General features: G+C 34.3%; 1 protein-coding gene across 3 annotated transcripts in view; it reads left to right on the top strand.

Moving 5' to 3' along the window:
- Positions 1-26,284, top strand: part of TBCK (TBC1 domain containing kinase) — a 228,583-nt gene that overhangs the window by 153,849 nt on the left and 48,450 nt on the right. For all 3 annotated transcript variants that reach the window (XM_067036443.1, XM_059065826.2, XM_059065825.2), the window contains exon 23: positions 2,228-2,403. In XM_067036443.1, coding sequence (XP_066892544.1) covers positions 2,228-2,403 — 176 coding nt within the window. The remainder of the gene's footprint in view (positions 1-2,227; positions 2,404-26,284) is intronic.

The raw sequence follows: 26,284 nt of genomic DNA, 5'->3' as shown, positions 1-26,284 counted from the left end.
AGATGGAGAGGTGACATGGGTCAAGTGAGTGGAGAATGGGATATCTGCCAGTAGTAATAATCAGGCTCAAATCGGGGTGGATGCCAGTAAATTCTCAAGATTCACTGTAAACCTTTTATGGTATTGGTACGGTGTTTTGGAAGCAGATACAAATGACTTTTCCATTGCCAGTGATTTAATGACTGAACTACAACCTTTGATCTGCATCATTAACTTGACTTCAAGCTTTTAATGGGTGACAGATATGTCAAACTGATTTGAGCACTGCAGATGCAAAATTTATGGTCCAAAATTCTTTTCCTTTGGAGATTAAACAGTGTGAAATGGATAAACTTTTTTAAGATACAAAGTTTTCTCTTTAGCTGCAAATTTTTATCTTAACCATATTAATTGGAAATGTTCTAAAATGAATTGAGCACATCTCTTCCATCTTAAGTGGAGTAGAGGAACATATCTTGAACTTTTATTTTTCTTCTCATTGGTGTCTGTATGCTTTGTGGAATATCAAGTTGATAATGTTACAGAACTTTTTAAAAGAATGCATTTCACTGTATTGACAGTTTCTCAAATAAATAGGTCCATTCTTCAAAACATGTTTAACTCTGTTTCATAGATTTTATGTTAGGCATTACATATGGGGGTGATGAAATCTGACCTCTTTGTGCAGCCATGGAAGTAACCAACTGTGAAGTTGGCAGACATCACTAATAGCAGATAAAGAAATGTTTAATTGAGTAACTTGTCTTTCTAGACCTGCTGGCTATTGTTTCCCAAATCTAAATAAATAGGGAAATGAAAGATTCCTTATAACCCTTTAGCAACTTCAGATATTCTACTCATAATAAAAACACTTAACACATTCAGTCACTTAGCTTCTTTATGTCTTGGTTTCTTCATCTTCAACAGAAATGAGGGGAATGCAGTACCTGTCTGTAATAATCACTGTAAGAATTAAATAGGCTAAATGAAAGTATACAACACCTGTCACACAATAGATGCTCATTAAGTGTCCATTTCCCTGCCCTTCTATAAGGGTTTTCCACCTTATAAAAGCAGATAATTCTATAAGTGCCTGATTCATGGACCATTCACAGGATCAACTTAAATGTCTATTTCCTTTTCCCCTTATAGATAAGCTCTTCATTTAAAAAGAGAAATATGGACCTTACCCCTTTGTAAGGGATGTAATATATTTTTCTCCATTGCTTATCTGAACTGACACACTTGGACTTTTGCAGAAGAAATGATAATATCTGCCATTTACTAATATTAGAAATAGAGAAATGGAAAATCTAGTCCATGCTAATAAACTCCTTCATCCTAGTAAACTTCTTGAATTTCTGCTGCTTTTCTATGATAGCTCCACTTTCCCTGTAGAGTAACAGCTTACTCTACATCAGGAATATTAACCTCCTAAAGAGTTACAGTCCTATCAAAACACACAAACAATAATTTGGCATTGTAATAACTTTCCTGTGTATATTACCTCTGTATCAAAGATGTTTAAATTTCTTTCAAATCTGAGAAAAAAGGGGAAATCTTCTATGGAAGTATTTTTTATTATTTTAATTGAGTACATTTAATTTCTGTCTATATGAAACCTCACTTTTTTTTGCAGTTAAATCAAGAAATTCTTTTTTAAAAAGGGGGAGAAATGCTGAACTGAGATTTTAATTAATTTTTCCCTGATTATTTTATATCATCTTTAATATATGGAAATGAAACTTTCAGTATACTTTACTTAAAGTATGTCTATTAACTTCTGAATCTTCTGTTTGCCCACTCCCAAATCCCAGCCTTCCTTCTAACCAACCTTTAATTTGAGAAAGTGAAAATATTATCAAAGTTAAGATTCTCTAATAAGGAGATGTGTTATATTTAAATGTTTAAATAATGATACACTGAAATATATAAACACATATACTATATATATGTGTATCTATATATAGATAACAATACCCAAAAACCACGCATAAAAATGTATGTATATATCTACAAATGTAAATATATGTGTATGTGTATCTACATAATAATACCAGATACCCTCTACCATTCCAATCATAAATATGCTGGTTAATATCTAGATTACTTTTTTTCTGACATCTTTTCTAATTAATTATCATCTTAGCCATATTTATATACATGTATTTAGGAAAAATTGTGGTTTTTACATAAATAGAGCAATCCAAATTCTATGTTTGCTTTTTTTTTAAATTTTTCTATCTAGAAATTGACATTGAACGTTGTGTGCGAGAATCAATCAACCTGTTTTGTTGGACTCCTAAAAGTGCTACTTACAGACAGCATGCTCAACCTCCAAAGCCAACTTCTGATAGCAGTGGAGTCAGAAGTTCAACACCTTATTTCTCCACTGAGTGTCCAGATCCTCCAAAAACAGATCTGGTACGTAATTGCTGATTTAATTCATAAACTCTAAAAGAATATGGATGTTATATTAGTATACTTAAGTATCAGTATTGTTCATATACTATTATCACTTATGTCTTTTTAACATAGCTATCTTCTAATATGTGATTGTTTTCATACAACTATTTCAGGTCTTGAGGTCAACCAAAGATGAGAGCTTAAGGCCTTCTCAGGTTTTTCCTATGCATGCAAACATCCTATGTTCACATGGACAGAGTTCTAGATTCCCAGGATGCTGTTAGCACTTTCAAATCCCCCTGTGGACATTGCGTTCCCCAGCTTTTAATTTTAGTTTTTAATTTTTATTGTCAGCTTCTTCTTTGATCCAACTTTTATGGCCACCTCAGACAGCTACAATATTAAACAATTGCTGCTGACTCTTTTTGACAGATACCTCCAAAGAAAAGTCTCTTTGAAGAGAGAGGGTCCTGAGTCAGGTCAAATAAAGGCGAACACTCTGAGGAGAGGTTTCTAGAGAACTGGAAGACAGGTCAAATAATCATAATTTCCTGAAATGATACTTTTTGGGAGCTCTGAAACCACTCTGTCCTGTCCAGTGGTTGCTAGACTTCTGGTTTGTGAGACTGTTGGTTTTTAAGGTGGAGCTGAGGAGAAGGAAATGAGAGTAGGGCAAACTAAAGCACCACAGAACTCAGATTCTTACTGAAATAGAGGTATTTCTTTTGACTACTCCATAGATTGCTGCAGACCTTTGTTTAATTTCCAGAATTCTAAAAAGTTCATTTGATAATCGTTGCCAGTATTCTCATTATGTTTTGGAGGAGCAGCTTTTCTGAGATCACTACTCTGCCATTCTCACTGATGTCACTCATATTCTATGCTATTTGTCCACTACATTTTAACTCCTGAGTGAAACAAAAAGATTGAGAGATAGTTGATTTTAAAAGCTCAAAAAAGGAATATTGAGGGGCTTCCCTAAAAGCTCAAAAAAGGAATATTGAGGGGCTTCCCTGGTGGCGCAGTGGTTGAGAGTCCACCTGCCAATGCAGGGGACACGGGTTCGTGCCCCGGTCCAGGAGGATCCCACATGCCACAGAGAGGCTGGGCCCATGGGCCAAGGCTGCTGGGGCTGAGCTTCTGGAGCCTGTGCTCTGCTACGGTAGAGGCCACAGCAGTGAGAGGCCCATGTACTGCAAAAAAAAAAAAAAAAAAGGAATTTTGACAACTCAAGTAATGTGAGACTTTCATTTTGTGATAAAGTAAAATTTTACTAGGAAAAGTCACTGTTTATTTTAAATTTAAGTGGTTTTAAGTCTTTTCCCTTACACCCTTGTCTGAAATGAGATTTTTGTTTAAAATGTCACTAAATTTTTGTTTGAATGTCACTAAACCCCAAGTTGCTTTATATATTCCTAATTATGGTAAGTCTCAGAGTTCTGGGTCAATTTGCTAAAACTTTGTGATATAAAACTAACTTTTCATAAGTATAAAATAGATAACTAACAAGAACCTGCTGTATAAAAAATAAATAAATAAAATTTTTAAGAAAACAACTAACTTCTGTGTACTCATAAGTCAGATATATTATCCCCATCAACAACAATACTAAGAATGGAAAAGAAGACTATACTACATTATTTACATGAAATGTTGCTATCTGAAGAATATTCAAGTTTTAATTCACTTTTCTTTAGAATTTATTTCATTTTTTATGATATATTTCAACCATAAAGAAAAATATAATGAATAGTATAAAAACCAATGCATTATTTTTCAACAATATGTCTGAATACATACTATAAAACAGATACCATTCTAGTTACTGGGGCTAAAGCAGTGAAAAAAGAGTACCTGTCCTCATAGAATTTGCATTTAGTGGAGGATAATACCGACAATAAACAAAAACATTAAACAATTAGTGTGTTTTTTAGATTCCACATATAAGTGAGATCATGTGGTACTTGTCTTTCCCTGTCCTACTTATTTCACTTAGCATAATATCCTCTGGATCAACCATGTTGTCACAAATGGCAAGATTTCTTTTTTTCTTAATGGCTGAGTAATATTCCGTTGTATACATATACACCACACTTTCTTTATCCATTCATGTATTGTTGGACATTTAGTGGCATTTAGGTGCCATGGAGGTAAGTAAAGAAGAATAAGGATAAATAAATGGGACTACATCAAACTTAAAAGTTTTTGTACAGCAAAGAAAACTATCAACAAGATGAAAACACAACCTAATGAATGGGAGAAGATATTTGCAAACCATATATTCAGTAAGAGGTTAATATCCAAAATATACAAAGAACTCCTACAACTCAACATCAAAAGAACAAACAACCCAATTAAGAAATGGGCAGGGACCTGAATAGACATTTTTCCAAAGAAGACATACAGATGGCCAACAGATACATGATCAACATGACTAATCATCAGAGAAATGCAAATTAAAACCACAATTCAATACCCACTCACACCTGTTAGAATTGCTGTCATCAGAAAGACAACAGATAATCGTTGGCAAGGATGTGGAGAAAAGGGGACCTGCACGCACTGTTGATGGGATTGTAAATTGGTGCAGCCACTATGTAAAACCATATAAAGGTTCCTCAAAAAATTAAAAATATAACTGCCATATGATCTAGCAGTTTCTCTTCTGGGTATTTACCCGAAGAAAACAAAATTAATTTGAAAAGATATCTACACACCAGTGTTCATAGCAGCACTATTTACAACAGCCAAGATATGGAAGCAACCTAAGTGTCCATCAATAGATAAATCGATAAAGACTATGTGGTATATACTTACACACACACATAGAGTACTATTCAGCCATAAAAAGAATGAAATCTTGCCATTTGCAGCAACATGGATGAAACTTGAGGTTATTTTGGTAAGTGAAATAAGTCAGACAGAGAAAGACAGATATCACATGATCTTGCTTGTATGTTGAATCTAAAAGACAAAACAAACAATTAACAAAACAAAATGAAACCAGACTCATAAATACAGAGAACAAACAGGTGGTTGCCTGAGGAGAAGGAGATGGCAGAGGGGTGTGTGTGAAGTAGGTGAAGAAGATTAAAAGATACAGACCTCCAGTTATAAAATAAGTAAGCCATGAGATACACAGCATAAGTAATATGGTCAATAATATTGTTATCACTTGGTATAGGGATGGATGGTTAGTAGACTTATGGTGGTGATCATTTCATAATGTCTGCAAATGTCAAATCACTGTCTAGTACACATAAATCTAATATAATATTGTATGCCAGCTATATTTCAATTTTTAAAAGGAGAAGATGAAGCAGGGCAATAGAGAATACCAAGGAGGAGGATTCTGGAGAGCATTAGAGAAGAGTTGCTATTTTATGTAGGGAACTCAAAGAAAATCTAGCTGATAAGGAAACAGTTGAGAAGAGAACCTAAAGGAAGTGAGAGAGTGGATTATATACATTTCTTGAGAAAAAAATATTCCATCTTCAAGTGCAAGGTAGTAACATGCTTTGTATGTTAGGGGAACGTAAGGATACTGTATATAGAATGGAATGAGTGAAGAGGAGAGTGTGGAAGCCATAAATTTACAGAGATCAGTGGTTCAGATCTTGTGTAACCTTAATACTTTGGCTTTATACCAAATGAGATGAGAAGCCATTGGAAGATTTTAATCAGAATGGTGACAGGATCAGACTTACATGTAAAAGGATTACTTTGGCTACTATACATAAAATAGACAATAGGAGGGACAAAGGTAACAGGAGACCAAGGACGAAGCTATGATGGCTTAGAACCAAGGGGTAGCAGTAGAGGTGATGAGAAGTAGTGTTACCAAGTCCAAGCTCATACTGCTCCTGTACAACAGGCCAATAAATCGAGAGACAAGTTGTTGGAGCAAGGGATAGTGACTTTATGCAGAAAGCCAGCTGACCAAGAAGATGGTGGACTACTGTCCCAAAGAACCATCTTACCCAAGTTAGAATTCAGGCTTTTTTTATATTAAAAAGGGAGGTGATGTGGTTGGTTGTTGCAAACTTCTTGATGTTGGATTCCTTTGTTCTTACCACTGTCCACATAGGTCAGGTCATGATGTTCCTGTAAACCTCCAACAAGACAAATGTTATTCTCTGTTCTGCAACTTTTTATCTCTATGTGAATGGAAAAAGTGTTATACCTTTAAAGATCAGAGCCTTGAAAATGGGCTATCCTGTTTATTTCAGGCTGTAGGCAACATTCTTAACTTGCAGCAAAAGCAATAGAATACAAAGGTTAAAGTAAAAGAAACAGATCCAATATGGAGTCAGATTTGTTCTTCCCTATTACAGTAGTAAGTATATTTTGAAAACAGAACCAACAGATTTGGCTGACTCATTGAATGTGAGGTACGAAAGAGAGAGTAATCGCGGATGAATCCAAAGTTTTTGGCTGAGGCTAGAAGGATGGTGTTTTGGGTGTTCTCATTTGCTGATGTAAGGAAGACCATAGGAGGAGCAGGTTGGAAGGTAAAAATCAAGTGGTCACGTTTGAACACGTAGATTTAGAGATTTCTATTAGATGTCCATAAGAAGAATAAATACATTATTTTGTTAATTTTATGAATAATATCTTTTAAGCTATTATGTTTTCTGGTTGATTATTCCTGCTTGATTTTAGTTTATTTTACATTCATTTTATAGTTAGCAAATTCATTTGATTTTTTAAAAATAGACTTTATTTTTTAAAGCAGTTTTAAGTTTATAGCAAAATTGAGTGGAAAGTGCAGGATTTCCCATATACTCCCTGCCCCACACATGCATAGCCTCCCCATTATCTACATCCCCCACAGAGTGGAACATTTGTTACAATTGATGAACCTACATTAACACAGTATCATCACCCAAAGTCCAAGGTTTACATTAGGGTTCACTCTTGGTATTGTATATTCTGTGGGGTTGAACAACTATATAAATGACATGTATGCATCATTATAGTATAAATGCCCTAAAATTCCACTATGCTGTACCTATTCATCCCCCTTCACCCTCAACCACTAGGATACAAACACTGATCTTTTTATTATCTCCATAGTTTTGCCTTTTCCAGAATGTCATATAGTTGTTTTCCTCCATGTCTTGATAGCTCTTTTTTTAGTGCTGAATAATAGTCCATTGGTTGTACCACAGTTTATTTAACCATTCACCTACTGAAGGACATCTTGGTTGCTTCTAAGTTTTAGTTATTATAAATAATGCTGCTGTTAACATCTATGTGTCATTTGTGTGTGGACATAAGTTTTCAGTTCCTTTGGGTAAATACCAAGTGTTTTGGAATTGATTTTCTTTTCAAATCTAGTAGATTGTAGAGTCTCTTGGATATTTATGTGGATAATTCAATCAACTATACATATGAATACATTTGTCTCTTGCTAGTTACTACTTTTATTATCATATCTCTGATTTTATGTGTATGTGTGTCTTATTGCATTGCATAGGACCTCTAGTAAAGTAAAATAAAAGTGATGAGAGTGGGTAGATTTCTTTGTACCTGAATTTAATGAAAATCCTTCTAATTTCACCATTAAGTGTGATTTTTTTTAAAATTAATACTCTGAGTAATGAATTTCCCTTCTTCAATATTATTAAGAATATTTGAATGAGTGTTGAATTTTATCAAATTCATATTCTATTAGTAAGGATTGACTAGGATCATCTTTTTTCCTCCTTTAATCTGATAATGTTTACATTATTAAAATTTTTGATAGTGCATGGTCCTTGCATTTCTGAGATAAAGTGTACTAGGTCTCTACAAAAAAGTAATACTGACTATATTTGATTTGCTAGTATTTGCTAGTATTGACTTTCTCCATCTATGCTCATAGGTGAGATAAATCTATAATTTTCTTTTCCTGTCTCTCCTTGTCAGTCTTTGATCTTAAGATTTTATTTCTCTCTCCCTTTCTTGACTGTCTAATCAGTTTGTATAAGAGGAATTATCTGTTTCTTATAGATTACCTTAAACTTGACTATAAAACCACCTGAGTCTGATGCCCTTTAACCAGGGAGATATTTGATTATCCGTTCTTCTGAGTCACTTTTTATAAGTTCACGTTTGAATATTATCTATGCTGATTTTATTATAATCCTATTTAAAGTATCTGTTTTGTCTTAAGTTTTTTACCCATTCTTTATATAAAATATTTTTACCTATTTTAACATTTTACCTCAAATTGTGTCCCCCTTTTCCATCCTAGTATTATTTATTTGAAGTCTTCTTTGTTCAGATTTACATGTTAGAATAATAAAAAGTAGATACAAAAAATTATGTATGTATGCCTTACAGAAGCATACTCATTAAATTTAGGATAATCACAATTCAGATTTACATACTATATATTCTGTTAGATTCTATAACGGATTAAAAATGGCTTTTGTAAATTTAAACATAAACTGCACTCTGTGACTTGTAGAATCAAAGCTTGAAAACAGCTCTGAGAAGAAAATTACACTTAACTTTAATTTATCCATGTGTCTATCATATTTATTCCCAGAAGCAGACGACTGTAGTAGCAAAAGCATGAACTTTGCTATTAGATGAACTTAGTTTCAGATTTCAACCCTGTTCCTTTTTGGTTTTATAATCTTGAATAATTCACATAACCTCTCTAGTTTCCTGTTTGTAAAAGTGAGCATAATTATAATAATTCGTACTTTGCAGGGTTGTTAAGCACCTAATTCAGTATCTGATACATAATAATATTAGCACTCAAACAGATGGTAACAATCATTATCACACATTTAGTAATTAAAGGTTAAAAGTTTCAACTTTGAAACTATGCAAAAATTTTCTGAAAGTCTTCTGTATCTAAATAATTTATACAAAAGAAGAGATGTTCTGGTATTCTTCTATTTCCCCTCAGCTATGTTAGCTTTATTACTATCACTTTACATTTAGAAGTCACTACAAACAGTAAGGGGAGTAAGGGAGAGGGAGGCTGGCTTGCCAAAGAAGGAATCTTTCAGGCATTTTTTCCTCAGTAATTTCAGTTTAAGATTTCACTTTGACCTTTACCTCTTAGTTTCAATACTATTTTGATCCCCAAACTTGCCAAAAGAATTATTTTATCTAGTGCCAACGTTTTTCACATCTAGTTTTCCTTAAATGGCTAAGACTCTGCTTGACGATTCTAACTACAGCTAATTGGGGGGCCGGGTAATATATATATATATATAAAGATATGTAACTGATGAATAGAATAAAATGGGTTTTTTGAAAACTGAATATATTTTAGAGAAAGACTGGCCAGCACTGGATTTTTTTAACCAATTTATTTGTTAAATTTTAATCACCATATTAATTTATTGATAACTGGTATAAGTTAGTTGCATGTGCACTGTGACTAAGCAGGAATTATTTTTCTTGTTTATAAACACAAATACTAGTTTGGGATTTTATTAAGTAAATTAAATTTTGTTTTGTTTATTTGTAATGTTCACTGTTTACATTTACTATTGTAAAGTAAGCAAAACATTCATTGAATTATCCTCAATTTACAGGCATGCTTTAAGTATAGATTAAATATGAGTTTAGTGTACATGAAAACTTAAAAACACATTTGTAGGGCTTCCTTGGTGGCGCAGTGGTTGAGAGTCCTCCTGCCGATGCAGGGGACATGGGTTCGTGCCCCGGTCCAGGAGGATGCCACGTGCCGCGGAGTGCTGGGCCCCTGAGCCATGGCCGCTGAGCCTGCGCGTCCGGAGCCTGTGCTCCGCAACGGGAGAGGCCACAGCAGTGAGAGGCCCGCGTACCAAAAAAAAAAAAAAAAAAACAACAACAACACATTTGTATTCTTTAAGTTGGAGTAGCTTCTGAAAGTCTGTTATAAATACTAGTCTACAGAGTTTCATCTTGATAATAGCACCACTGTTTTTTATAGTTTGAACAATTTAAAAATAACACTACAATGATTTATAGTTTTCAGGTACTCAGGTACAGTACTTTATTTGTTCCTAAACAAATCTCTGAAGTTAGTATTTTTATCCCTATTTTAGAGTTGAGGAAACTCAGAAGATTACTTAAAGCAAGTTAACTTTATCAGTAGTGTGTTGTGTTTTTCTCTCTTATTCATTGAAATGTATATATTAATATACAACATATCTTACTCTGTGGTCATTGAGCACTTTTGTAATTTTCTTTTCTGTCCCTAGTGCATATTTATATACACTCATGCAATCACCTATATACCTGCTCTTAAATTAGTTGAAATGTTTTTTCAATAAGGTAGAAGGAAAAGCAGTTATGTGACCTCTTTTTTTTTTTTTAAGGTATTTAATGTATTGCTGGTGGTTTTCCAGAAAAAGAATTTTAAACCAGTTAAACCTCCAACAACAGTAAATGAAAATGCATACTTCCCTATATCCTCCACAACACTGGACATTATAATTAAACTTCTTTTGCTGATTTCATAAGTTTCTAAAATCTCATTTACATATGCATTTCTTTTATTACTAACAAGTTTAAATTTTTTCTTATGTTTATTAACCAATTATACTTTTTCTGTGAATTGTCTTCAGATAATTCTTTGTCCATTTTTCTACCGGAAGGCATTTTTGTTGATTTGTAGTGTAGTGTTAGAATACTAACATTTTGATACCTTTGGTACATACTTTTCCAGCTTGTTGCTTGCTTTTAAATACATTTTTTAAAAATTTTAACACAGGTTTAAATTTTTTGTGCATGTGATTCCTTCCAAGACATTTTTTAAAAATAACATTGGTTTATAACATTATGTAAGTTTCATGTATACAACATTGTATTTCAGCTTCAGTATCTACTACAGTGTGCTCACCATCAAAAGTTTAATTTCCATCTGTCACCATACAGTTGATCCCCTTTACTCATTTTGCTCTCCCCTATGCCTTTCCTCTGTTAACTACCACTCTGTTCTCTGTACCTGCATGTTTGTTTTGGTTTGGTTTGGTTTGTTTATATTCCACATATGAGTGAAATCATATGGTAAAGAAGATCAAAAGAAGTGGCAAAGCCAGGGAGGCATATCCTTAAACTCTACTAATTTAAGTTTTTAATTAATCTTGAGCCCTTCTACTGAGAAGAATGGAGCTAGGGGAAGATCTGAGTCTTTGGCAAGAAATTCCATGGTTGGTTAAGAAGACAAAAATTACTCCAGCAAGATTTCTGAAGTCTATCTAATGTTAAGAAAGGAATCTTGATATGAACAGTCATTCCTAAGCAGAACTGATCCTCAGAGGGAGAATATCTTTGATCTGTCTCTAAGTCAGGTTTTTACTTCTGTTAGTCAAAGAGAGAACTCCTTCAGGCTGGATAGAGCTAATGAGAACCTGTTTCTGAAGTTAAGGAAGTGAACATTTCACATTGAGTAGTCTGTCAGAGTCTGACACTTAGGACTAGCTGGGTTAAAATTATATGGAAAAGCTGTATGTATTAACATCATATTAAGGAAAATGAAGTTTAATAGATAAAGGCTTGCTATTTTTGAAATCCATACTATTTGTTATTCTTTTGTGTTTAATAGTATAGCTGATTGTTTTCTGTATATATAATTTATCTTCTACTAGTCATTTATAATAGCCTGTCACTATATTTTAATCCATTTAGCATGATCATGAGGTTGCCAGATTATTCAGTTATTATCAGGTAGCTATTTACACTTGAGAGCTGCATTAAAATTCCTAGACAAATTCTTAAATTCTTGGTGATAAATAACCCCACATCCTTAGAAAAGGAATAAGTAATTCAACAATATCATATTGTTGTCTCAATTATATGTAGATCTAAAGATAGAGAATATTACCAATCTACAATAGCTTTTTTTTTACATGACTGTATTATTCTATTATGTATACATACATACACATACACACACACACACACACACACACACACACACACACACGCACACGGAATGTATGTATCTTACCCTTTAGGACACCTATCTTTTTCTTACACTCCCTTCACTTTGTATTCCACTTTCTCCATTCCCCTGACAAAAGTCACGAATAACTCTTTTCAGTCCCTGATCTCGCTTGATCTCTCTTTTTTTTCAAACATAATCTTTCATGGATTTTTGGTACATCCCAATCTCCTCGTTTTCATCTTTCCTCTCTGTTACCTTCACTCAGTATCTTTCACTGTCTTCACCTGCCCTTGCATGTCATTAAATATAGCATTCCTCAGGGATCTTTGTGAGCTTCCTTCTGTTCCCTCACAAGATGGATATTAGACAGTCTTGTATACTTCCATCAAGCAGTGACCATGGCTTCCAGTTATTGGCTCCTGCTCAAGCTTCTCTTGTTAGCTCTAGGCGACCAACATCCGATGCCTGCTCAACACTCCACTTGGATGTTTCACAGGTAACCTCTAATTCAGCATGTCTAAGACTGAATTTATTTTCTTTTCCCCTTAAAGCTGCTCCTCCTCCAGCATTCCCTATATCAATAATCACCATTTTCCTTCCCTGACTTGTTCAGGTCAGTATGTAGATTCATATTTGATTCCTGCCTCTCCTTCCAAATTCAATTAATCAGAAAAACCTGTTCACAAATCTATTCACTTCTATTTCTGATACCATCATTTTAGTCAAGTTTACCATTATCTCTTATCTGCTTTCCTGCAATTTCCTGCATCCATTCTTCTTCCTCTTTCTTCAGACTTCAGCTAGCATAATCTTTTTAATTTTTTTTTTTAACTTGAAGCAACAGTAATTTATTGTCTCACACTTCTAGAAGCTAAAAATCCAAAATCAAGGTGTTGGCAGGGCCAAGCTCTCTCTGTTGGCTGAAGGAGAGAATCCTTTATCTCTTCTAATTTCTGGTGTTTGCCAACAATCCAGTGTTCCTTGGCTTATAAATACATCATTCCAGTCACATGGCCATCTTCCCTTTATATGTCTTCACATCATCTTCCCTCTGTGCATGTTTGTCTCTATGTCCAAATTCCCCCTTTTTATAAGGACACCAGTCGCATTGAATTTGGGCCCACCCTCAGCATAATCTTTTTTAACTAAAAATCTTGACAAGACTCTTCCCATTATCCTTACAATAAAATTTAAAATTCTAAACATGGTCTACAAGGCCCTGCACAAATCTTCCCATTGCCTACCGTATCAACTTCTTCTATCAGTGTGTCTTTCCTTCTTATTCTTCTATGCTTTAGATTTCTCACAGTTTTAGGAATACCCTTTACATAATTCCATAATAAGGTCTCTATAGCTGCCTACATTTCCTTTATTAAACTAAATTTCTGAAGAGTAAGAACTGCATCTTACTGATATTTGTGTTCTTGTTGCTTAGTATAATTCCTGATGCATCGCAGCCTCTTAATAAATAAAATAATAACATACATTCTTCTCTGATAGTTTGTGGGTATGTTAAGGACCCCCAGGGCCTAATTCAATGCCCGAGAAATAGTGTGCTCTCAATATATATGTATTTAGTTGAAGTAATTACCACAAATAAGGTTTTACTGGTTTACTCTCAGTTGAATAAAGCATTAAGCCACAACTCTTTATTCATCAGGCATGCTAGCTTTACCTACTTTTCCTTCATAGCATACATTATATTGATAATTATATACTTATATATTTTATACTTATCTTTTGTTCTCCACTGTATCCCCAAAACCTATCACTGTGCCTGGCTTATCAGTAAATAAATAACACCTAGTAATCAATAAATATTTTTGAATGAATTAACAAAAAGTTAATTCCAGTTAATCAGAGTTTTACTCTATTTCCTATGAGGCAATGTATCTAAAAAATGTTCTTCAAAGTATTCTATAATACTTGTTGAAAATGCATATTAAAGGCTCCACAAACATCCCATATCTACTAAATCAATCTCTGAGGGTTGGCGCCTGGAATCTATGTTTTTACTCAAGTCCTTGGGTGATTCTTAATGTGATATGTGCATATAGTTTTCTCATGACTCATTTTTGAAGCTAAACAGAAATGTTTCTTCATGAGGGAGGGGTGGGAACCACAATGATAAGACCTTCATATTTATGGTTATAGTGTTATTTTATTTTCTGCATTGATTTTTTTGTTTGTATTTCTTTATACTAATTACTTGTTTTATAGTTATTTATGTCTGACCTTTTTGACCAGTTAACTTTCCTTTCATGAACCAAAATCACCACCTGTTTCACTACTCAGCAATCTCAGCCTGCTCACTCTCTGAGTCTCTTCTCTTGTCTTTACTGCCAATGGCCAGCCGTCTTATAAATCTCTCTCTCCCTGGCTATCCCTCCCCTGCTTGTTCCGCTTTGTGAGAGCAGTTTTTAATCAGTGGTACTAACATACAGCCCTGGAATTTCAAAGGCCTTTCATGTAGAAATAAAGTAGAGAAATTCATCTAGGACTCAAACAACTTATGTTTCCTACTACTAATACTTTCTGTTTTCTCTCTTGAAATCAGTAAATAGTAACCCTATTGAATCAACTCAGAATTTATGTAGTGATTCAAGTAATAATTATAGGGTATTAATATATGAGTAGGTATGATATAAACATAATTGTCATATAACATGGAAAGCATCAGGAATTGAAAGTGACACACTGTTCTTCTTGCTGATAACTTGAAAATATGAACAATTTTGCTTCAAGTGAATAAATGTAAAGAAGCGAAATGTTGGTAGGGATTAGGGAAAAATCAAGAGAAGACAATGATTTTTTTTAAAAAACATTTAATTTTACTTTTCCTTTTTTCCTCATCATTTTAAGAGAATTTTGACTGTTTTATTCATTCTGCAAACATTTGTTTTGAGCACCTACTAAATGCCAAGCACTTGATAATTTAATTTGTTAAGAGCTTTACAGTTGTAGAGAGGTTTTTACAGTCCTTATTTCATAGTAGTATGGACTGCATCTTTTCAAAGTATCTTGCTAACTCAGGGTACATGAGGAAAGGTGGCTGGGAATGTATCTTCAATTCAGATGAAAGAGATGATCAACAGTGCCCCAGCCTTTCCCCCATTACAACCATGCTGTTCATTTTCCATTCTCAACTGTTGTTTAAAACAGAGCCCCTCAAGTGCCCAAGCGCATGCGGCTCTCCCCCGTCGCCCCCGCGCTCATGTCAGTATTAAGGCCCAGCAGCCTGCGATAAGCTAGCTCCGTCTCGCCCAGTGCGCGGTGGGGTCAGGGCCCGGGCGGGTCCCTGGGAGAGAACCAGCCACGAGGCGTGGAGGCGTGTGCTGCGGTCCCAGCGCTGACAGCTGGTAGCCTGCGCGGGGGAGTGTGGCCTAGAACCTTGGATGTACCACCTTTGGGCTTCAGAGGAGGACAGAATTTTGTATTGGTTCCACTAATGCCGCTTAGAACCACACCCCAGATACTCCTGGTAAACCTTTCACAACCTGGAAAATGTTGAAAGCAGCCATTCCTATTTTTATTTGTTTTTTTATTAAATCTTGCACAAAACCAAAAAAAAAAAAAACAGAGCCCCTCAAGTCCAGAGTTAGCATGTAAACTTCCTTTCCTACAGTCTTATCAGTTCCAAGTTGGGGGTGTACTTTAATTCAATGCACCAGAAAACTGTTTTGGCAGATGGAAATAATGTATCGGGAAGGGATAAAAACGTATTAAAATTGTTTGGAAGGGTAGGCTGAACCAAAATCTCAAATCCTTTGCTAAATGAAACAGAGTATACATAAATAAATGTAACAAAATAACTCAAGGGTAATTCTTTATTTCCAGGTCAAGAATATGTAAATTAATGATGTACATTTATTGCTTTTTCTCATTGACCCTTCATGTTTTTTCAAATTAAAAAAATCTAATTGTTTCACTGCAGCAGTCTGAAGCTTGAAACATTTACATGAGAAAATGAGAAATCAAAATTCACAGTTGCATATTAAAGATCTGTCTTCCTCTGAGTTATAGAAATCCCTGGGTCTTATGCTAAATCATCAAATTAGTAAATGCCACTTTTCTGAATGTAGATACTTCAGTGTGCATCGTCTGTTCTGAATGGAGCAGTGCCCTCTTAATACAGCAAGTGAAACAAGGGAAGAAATAATGCCCAGAGCCTGACAAGAATCAAATAATGACTGAATGAGCACTAGCTTTCTAGAGTGTACAGTATTGAGAACAATTTTGGGAGGCAGAGGTAGGGGCTAGATCTTGGGAAGGAAAAGAGAGATGTTTAGAAGTTTGGGGTAGGAGGGTATTGGGGATGGAGTTCTAGATGGAAGACAAAAAAGAAGAAAATAAATAAGAATTCTTGTCATCTTTGGTGAAAATAATAATTGTCATGATTTAGGGTAGAGAATCCTACTTAGAATTGGCCCAAGCCAGCAGCTGGACTGATCTGAGACAGGGCACACTTCCCTACAGACATCAGGGCGAGGCTTTGACACAGCATTAGCATATCTGCATTGCAGTTGATAGGAAGGTTATGCTGGTGACAGCTTTTATTCCTTTGCAGGCTGATTTAGTTCAGTATTGATTTGAGACAGCTGCAATAGCAGTGTTTTTTCACGGGTAAGTCTATAGAATATATTTTCATCATGAAGAGTAATGGGCACAGATAGCACAATTCCAACCTGCTAATGAATATCTGGGGTCTTCCACTGAGATCTTTCTTATGCAACCTCAAAGTTCAGGGATGTCATTTCAGGTATCAATGACATTCCATGACATTTAAAGAGAAATGGATTCTGGCACAATTCTACAGAAGGGCTAGCAACAACAGACACACATTATATACAGGATTCAGTGAGTCTAATGATTTTCACAATCCCAGGATATAAATGTCCTGTTGTCTTCAGCCATTCTCCCCGGATATCCTATAAAATATGCAAAATAAATAAACAAGCCTTGTTATATGAGAAATAAATCTACTACTAAAAATTCAGTTTGTTAACCCGAGTTGTACAGGTGCTAACACAGAATTTAACAAATAAAGGTACCTAATGAAAAAAAGAAAAGACAGCTTTTATCTGCAGCATTCTCACATCTCCTAGAGAATCTTTGCTAAAGGTTATTTCTTCGTTTCCCGTGAAAGCCAAAATGAGCAACTAAACTGAAATTATTTCAAAATACTTCTATCTGAATTATAGATTATTATTAAAATATACAGAAATTAAGTAAAACAAACACTAGCAAAGAAAAGATAAGAGTCCTGACAGGCTTGATTTAATTAATATATTTTAAACTTTTATGCTTATCAAATAGATATTTGAATTAGTTTAAGATTAATAAAATGTTTTCTTGAACAGACTAAAGGTTTCCACTGATTCATATACCCTCTTATGGAAAACTAGATTCCCACATGTACTTATATCCATTTCCAAATCCTGTTTTCAGTTACATTCATCTATTTCAGGTTCTTTCCCAATACCAAGAGGTTATTAAAATTATAATTATGTCATACATTTGGCACTATGTTTCTATGTGAATTGTAGAATTGGCTTGTCTTTTTCCTTCCTCCCCTGAAAAAAAAAATTTTGGTATTTATATTGTGATTAAATTAAATTTATAAATAGGTAGAGAATATTGATATACAATATGGAGAGTTTATTTTTTCCAAAAGCAGCATATGCTTTTCTATTTATCCATGTCTTTTAGCTCTTCTGTGGCATTTTAAAGGTTTCTCATGTATTTATTATTAGCATTATTACTATTTTAACTTTTCTGTTGCCATTATTATTGGGATATTTTATTTCATTATATTTTCCAGCTGGTTATATATACAGAAAGACTGTTGGCTTTACAAACGGTTTGATATAGCAGTAAAGAACACAGACTAGAATTTTTGAACCCCAGCTCTGCCACACCAGCTATGTGACCTGTTTTCTTGTCCATAAAATAGAGATAATAATATTATATACGTCATAAGATTATCATGAGTATTAAATTAGTTAATATATTCAGAACACTGTGGCACATAGTAAACACTAAGTTTTCACTGTTGTCATCATTATCACCATCATTTATCTGAGAGGCTAGTACCAGCTTCTGACTTTTTAATCTATTAGTCATTTGTTGGTTAATTCTTGATTATATATAGTATTCTTACCATTTATAGCATTATTATCATTTCAATTAAAGTAGCTTCATGTGTTTTAACCAATAAATTTATCATCTGGTTTTACAACAGAATATCTTTTATTTTTTTTCTATAAAAAATACTTTTGAATACATTGAAATGTCTGTCAATGTGGCCAGAAATGCCAAAGAAATTTTTTTTAATTTTATTACAGTATATAATTGTTGAAATATATCTGTACATTTTATAGTTACTATAATATTTTAAAGGTTTACTGCACCACAAGAAATATTTCCTGTAACTCCTTTATCAAATATTTTTCCTTTTCTTAGATTACTTTTTTTATTGCATATTAAGTTGTATTAAGCCAAAAGGAAGATATGAAGACATTTTTTAAGAACTTTAAAATAGAATATATCTAGAATAAATTTTGCAGAAATTTTTCCATTGCATTATAGCTTATAATTTATTAGTTGTAATTGCTGTTACATTTAACAGACTTTTTGTAAATAAAATAATTAGATTTTCTTTTTTAAATTCTATATTATTTTCATGCCCAATTTATATTTTGGAATCTAGAACTCTAGTCAGATCCAAAATGAATTCAAAAATTAGTTTGCTCTTGAAATACTTTCATTTTCAATAAGAAAATATTTTTTAAGAAATGGATACTAACCAATTTAACATCATGGAAATGATCCATTAGATTTATCAGTTCATATTCTGTATAATGTGTGTTATAAACCTAAAATACATCTTGATGATCTCTGGCTTTAGCCTGGTTGTGACATATACATAACCTTTCTGATCTCATTAAAATCAGAATCTCTTGATTTATGTAAGAGAAGTTTGAAATACAGCTGAGTACATTATGAACATTGAAACTTCTGTATCTGTATTCTTATAAGAATTGCCTGGAATGGTTTGTTGTGTGTTAAAATAAATGATTAGAGATTGGAGACAAGTAAGTATCCTTCAATTTAAAAGTCTTCTTTCTTCACAACTAAAATTTTGAATTTCCCTTCACTTAAGGTATCTTGATTATATATCAAATAACAGTGGTTGGCTGATACATGATATTTGCTGATCATTCCACCAGATATTAATCATGGTAATAACAGTTAATACCACAAGCACATTAGAGATCTCACCAGCCTTGTCCTTGGTACGGCAATAAAGACGAGAGAGGTAGATCTCTAGACTTTCTCCCGTCAGGATTTACTGAAGCTTCCAGCCAGAGAGTATTTTGGTTGTTTACTTGACTTTGGTTATATAGTAAGGGGAGTGATGGGGGAATTTCCCAAGTGACAAAGAACACATGAACAAAAATTTCCTTCTATGTATAAGGAAAAGAGTAAGAGTGAGAGAGAAGGGTGATGAAGTCAGTAACCCAGTTCAAGTAAAGGCTGTACCTTGGAAAGGTAGAGTTTGAGATGAGAATATCAGTTTGACTAAAATACCTCTTAGTCACCAGCTGGTTCTACTTCCTGCATTTGTGCGGCCATTGAAAGCTGACCATAAAGTCTATGTGGAATAGCAGCTCTGTCGCATTCCAGAAGGAAGGTATTACTAGTTCTACCTTTGGGGAATTCAGCTGAGTGGAGCCACTCTCATGTTTAATTAACATTTCCATCTTGTTTACCTCAACCCAGGAAATCTGTCAGGTTCTGGTTTTATATGGAAAATTATTTCCAGAATCTTTTAAAAAATTGTATAGAGTAGCACCAGCACCACCACTCCCCCCAACACACTGCCATGTTGACACTGTTTTTGATCCTTAAATCACTATGAGAATTCTTCACTTACCGCCCCCATTTCTTCCACCCTCACTTCAAACCACTTTACACTATGAAATGTTTCCCAGCTACTTGTCTTTGAAAGGCATAAGTTCTTATTGATCCAAGTTTATATAAGCATGCCATGCTTTATGAATAATACTATACTAAGCCTCACAATTAGAATCATTCCTGAATCTCTTTAAGTAGAAACTCCTTTGGTGTCATTAAATATTATGTGTATGTTTCTAACTTTTGTCCTAAGAGGTAAGCAAGAGTTTTGTGACCTATTAACAGTTGAAAATCAATCAGAAAAAATGTCATAGAATTCTAAAGCTAAAACAAATATAAGATATCTGATCCTGCCCCTTCATTTTATACATGAGAAAACTGAAGCCCAGAGAGATGAAATATCTCAAAATATCAATATTGTATATCAAAGAGAAAAATTACTTTCTTTACAGAAATTTAGCTTACACACAATTTTTCAGGAGCACGTCTGTGAAAAGTTTAGCATAAAATCCCTAATCACTGAAAAAATTCTATCTCCATTCTTCTTTGTGTTTCATTTTCATGTACAGTATCTCTTTTATTTGAGGGAGAAAAATATTCTCTCTAGTATGACAGCTGTATTACACAGCTTCCAGAGCATGACAGTTTTATTTCAGACTCCATTTCAGATGCTATATTTCTATATCTTAGAAATAGTAACCTTTCCTATTTTCCCTAAAAACAAGGAGAAATGAAAATACTATAATGCCATTTAAACAATTTATTGTTTTAAATATAGGGATAAAAATGGCTTTGCAGATTGATAAAGTTTTTGACGATAGTTTTTCTTTGTTAAAATTCTTTTGAGAATGGTAGTTAATGTCTGCCTGTGCCATTTGCAAAGGCCTGTCTCTCCTCATACATGAGCTAGAAATATCTAGCACTAAGAAAGCAGAGCCTATTGTAGACATGGGGGAAAACAAGAATTGATGGATATTGCTCTAAAAAATCTCAACTTTATGTATTCTAAGACTTATTAATAGTTTACATAGTTTAAGATTTTCTCAGCAGTGTATATCTGTGCCTAACAAAATAACATTTTTTCCTTTTTTCTTCAAAAATTGTTTGTTATTTCTCATGACTTAAACTGCAGTTTTTATGTGGATAATTCCAAAAATATGATCCTCTAGCCATGACTTCTCCCAAACACCAGTTTATGTCTCCAACTGCATTTCAACCCTTCAACTTGGTAGACCCTAGGCACCCTCAATTTTATACATGTAAATCAGAATTTGTCTTCACCTTATCTACTGTCTGTCACGGTTACTATCTTCTTTTCTCCCTTAATCACCCATGTTCAAAACATAAAAGCCATCATTTACTCATCCCTGTCCTTTATCTTCCATATATTTTCTTACAATGCCTCTCATATATTCTTCCCATTTATCAGTACACCCAGTTTTACTGAATAGCTACTGAGTTCCAGGCTCTCTGCTAGGTAGTAGAAGTATAAAAACAAACAAGTCCTAGTCCCTGCTTTCAAGGAGCTCATGTTGTATTTATTGGAAGAGACCAGTATCAGTATGGAACAGGGGTTGTAAACCTGAGACACTCTGGTTACATACTTGTAAACTAAACTTTTAAAAATTCTTTCAAAATGAAAATAGCAACCTGACTGAAATTTCTGCCTTGTTCATGCCAGGATGAATTGAAACAAATGTGGACAGGATTTTAAATAAGAAAGGCTTTATTCAGCATACCTCCTAGAGGTAGAACCGAAGCCCTAGAAGTAGAGTCAGAACACCTTCCCCGTGTGTTTGATAGAGTTGCTTCACACAAAATATGCATGTAAAGCCCCACTTCTTTACTTGGCAAACTCCTCTTCATCCTTTTAATCTCAACTCAAATGTTACCTTTTTAAAGAAGTGTTCCCAAACTGTACACTTTCTCCTGGCAGATGAGCCACTCCTTCTTCCATATCATGACAGAAACCAAGTTGCAGTGAGTTCCGGAGTGAATGAAAAGAAAATGGAGATGAGAAAGTAGAGGGATAGTAGCTAGGGAAGTACTTGCCCCTTGGAGAGTAATTTTATTATTTAGTATTCATTCTTTATGTTTATTTTCCACTATGAATGGGAGAGAATTGGATGTATTTGTAGGCCTAGGAAAAATCTGTAGGCCAATACAAAACTGTATTTGTAGGCCAGGGGAATGACTGATGGAAAAAAGAAGGTAATGAGTAGAGCAAAGCTCTCGATTTCCAGTGTCATCACTTAATCTAAATCTTCATAAAATTCACTTTCTAACAAGTCTTTCTGCCTATCATTTTTCCCATCTCTAATTCATCCTTCAAGATATGGCCAAATTAATCTTCCTAAGATACTGCTGTTAACATGTGACACATTCCTGCAAAAATCGTATATCCTTGAGCTTCTCTGTCTTTCAGAGCCCTCATGATCTATCCCCTACCTACTTATTCAGTACTGTTTCCCTCTAATTCCCAGGATGATGCTCAGCTCAGTAAGACTAGTCTCCTCATTGTCTTTTTCATACCCATTGACTCTAACTTCTATAAGAACAAGTATCTTTGTTTTTTTGTTCATTAATGTATCCCAAGCATATTGCATGGTACCTAGTAGGTGCTCAATAATTATTTATGGACCATTTCCATGCTCATTCACACTTCAGAACTCTTACAATTACCTACTTGTGCAACACTCTTCTTCCTCTTTTCTTTTTAAAATTTATTTATTTATGGCTGTCTTGGGTCTTCGGCTGCACGTGGGCTTTCTCTAGTTGCAGCGAACGGGGGCTACTCTTCGTTGCAGTGTGCGGGCTTCTCATTGCAGTGGCTTCTGTTGTTGTGGAGCACGGGCTCTAAGAACACACGCTTTAGTAGTTGCAGCACGCAGGCTCAGTAGTTGTGGCTCATGGGCTCTAGAGCGTAGTTGTGGCACATGGGCTTAGTTGCTCCGCGGCATGTGAGATCTTCCAGACCAGGGATAGAACCCGTGTCCCCTGCATTGGCAGGTGGATTCTTAACTACTGCGCCACCAGGGAAGTCCCCCTCCTTTCTACTTTTCTAAACCTTACTGATATTTCCTGACTGAAGTACTAGTTCCTCCACCTATATTTTGCTAACTACTTCTCCCCATATTGTGTTTATTCCTTTCCCTGTATTCTTATTGTATGTAGCTGTGATTCCATGCATGGAATCTTACAAGAGAAGCAGTGTAATAATGTGGTTAAGAGCTCAGACTCCAGAGCCAGACTAAATTTGAATCCTGGCTCTGTTACTTACTGATTATGTGGCCTTTGTTAAGTTTTTTTAACCTTTCTCTGCTCCAATTTCCTCCTCTATAAAATGATCAAAATAATAAAACCTACCTCATAGAATTGTTGCAATACTGAAATAAGCTCATATATGTCAAGTGCTTGTCATAGTGACCAGCACATAGTTAACACCATATAAATGTTCTCTGTTATTATTGTATAGTTTTATTATTGCTTTTTTGTATTTGTTATCATTTATTACCTTAATACTTTGAAAAGTCAAGGCCCACATACACACACGTATATATATTATTGCTTTTATGTTAGTCTTTTTTTTCCAACCAGATTAGGGACTCTTTGAGGTGGAAATGATATTTTATCTCTCTCAAGATGGCCAGCACAAAGCTAGTAGATTAAATATTTGTTAATTCGTGATTTATTAAAAATTTAGACTATAATAAGTCTACTTTACCATGAAATTCAAGCTGCTTCATTTAGGATGTGATTTTTAATAACTTATTTTATATAAAGATCTACAGTCTACCAAACATTTTTACATTTATCATATCAATTGATCCTCACAGTAAATTTGTGAGGTAAGTGTAATCATTCTTGCAGTATAGCTTAGAAATGTAAGGTCAGGGAAGGTAAGCATCTTACCACCCTCTCAGCACTGCCAGAGGTATAGGACAGATTATTAAGTCTTCTGTGTAAACAGGCATTCTATTACAAAATAGAATGTCGGCCACCCCTTCTTTCAGGTATGTCCAAATCTCTACAAATGTTTGTCTTGGGCACTCCCCCTCACTTGCCTCGTGAGGGAGGGGCGAGTGATTTGAGTATCCAGAAACACCCACTCCTCTACCCTGCAAGATGAGAATGGAGGGGCATTTTATCTTGAACAAAGGGGATGCTGAGATGATAGTTGGAAGTAGTAGAGTGATTTCTGTCCCTTCTCAGCCCTGGGGAAGACATAGGTGGCTTTTGTTGGCAGTTTCTATTATTTGGCAGCACATTAGAACCTCTTTGTTTCAACCTAGGAACAACATCATTCAACATCCTGTTACACATGCATGCATTTATTTATCAAACATTTCAGCACCTTCTCTGGGCAAGACCCTCTCATCTCTTGCTATGAGAGATACAAAAGAAATCTAAGAAATTGAAGCTATTGATATACCTGGCTCTTTGTTATCATCAGCATGTTTATATTGATCCAGTCTCTCTCCTAGAAACACGATATGTCACTTGAAAAGATCTTTGAGTAGAGTTTTGCTTTTATAAGTTGTCCTAAAGAGTGTTTATTGTCATCGTGTTGAAACATACATTATTTAATACATGGTTAGCCCTGTGATGTTTCCTGCCTTATAAACGTGCCTACTTTTGCTTTTCATGCTTTCTGATTTATATTTCCACCTTTCCTTTAGAAGATTATCTTTAGTGTTACAGGTGGTGTTCCAATTCCAATTATTCAGTGAAATTTAATAGTCTTTCTAAGTATTTTTGCCCAAAATTAAGGTATATCTCTCTCAATATGAAATGTATGCAATGTGTGTTACTTCCTGTGCTGCCTTATTTTAGGTTCTAGAATTATAAAGTAGATATTTAATAAACGTTACTTTGCTTCCAAAGTGAAGAGATTTTAAAATGACTCAAAGAACCAGTACTATAGACATTCTGAGGTCATCCTGTCCCTGAGAAAATCCCTCATAAGCTTTAAGAAACTATCAGATCTACCATGTATCTTCTGAAAGCAGCACTCCTGGCCTCATTTATACCCAGGTACTATAAATATCTTTTGGAATCCTTAATTTCCAAGTGGCCTTAGAGAGGGTAATTATTTATATTAAGATTGTATCCCTCTTTCTCACCCTCCCCCTAAACACACACACACACTCACAAACACACACACACAAAATAGCATAATATATGACAGTTGCTTCCTTCCATAATGAAGGGTGTTGTTGTTTTGTTTTTAACCTTCTAATATACATTATTAGTATGATCACATATAGAGCTGTTTCTGAGTGCAGGATCAAAATATATTACTCTTAAAGGAAACACAATTCTTGCTAAGAAAAATATCAGCCATTTAGGCTGTAATCTACTAAGTAATTTCTACTATCTTACATTAAACAAGGAAAACTTTATAATTATTTAGTGATGATAATGTAATTTACATTTGTGTTGGTAGAAGTTTGGAAGAGTATATTAAATATTCTTCCACGTAGCCAACAGGACCTTTTCTCTAAATTCTTCATACATTTGATGAAGAGGTGGACAAACATCAGTTTATTCAAATATTTATTCATGCAAAAAACAGAGTAGTCCTTACCAATGAAACATTCCAGTGAACTTCAAACATTTTTTATTCATTTGTCTATATTAGCTTTTGTGTGTCTCCTTTCTGAACTTGAATGCATGAAAGCCTGCCCTACTTGCTGATCCTTTATCATTTTAAAACTTATCAGAATTTAAGAGTAATAGTGATTTTATTGTTTTTCTTTAACATCTCTATATGTTTTCTAGTGCCAGATCTGACTACGTACAATGGTGAATATAGCCATGAGTTCTTATTTGTGAAGCCTTTTTATATTTCTGTAAATATTTGAAAAGAATTGTCTTCAGACAGATTAGATTCAGTTATAAAGTATTTAAGAGAAGTATATAATAGTGCTGGTTGAAAACAATCTCATATTTTTATAAATGTTTAAATTTTCAAAAACAGCGCATGCTTAATTATTAAAATTTAAAAACAGAAAATCATTAAGAAAAAAAACACATTAATTCCACTGACTCACAGATTACCACTTTTACCATTTCTATGCATCATTCTTATATATATGAAAA

This window comes from Kogia breviceps, chromosome 6 (genome assembly GCF_026419965.1).
Source record: "Kogia breviceps isolate mKogBre1 chromosome 6, mKogBre1 haplotype 1, whole genome shotgun sequence".
NCBI classification, from domain to species: domain Eukaryota; kingdom Metazoa; phylum Chordata; class Mammalia; order Artiodactyla; family Physeteridae; genus Kogia; species Kogia breviceps.
This window is presented reverse-complemented; position numbering and strand designations above follow the sequence as displayed.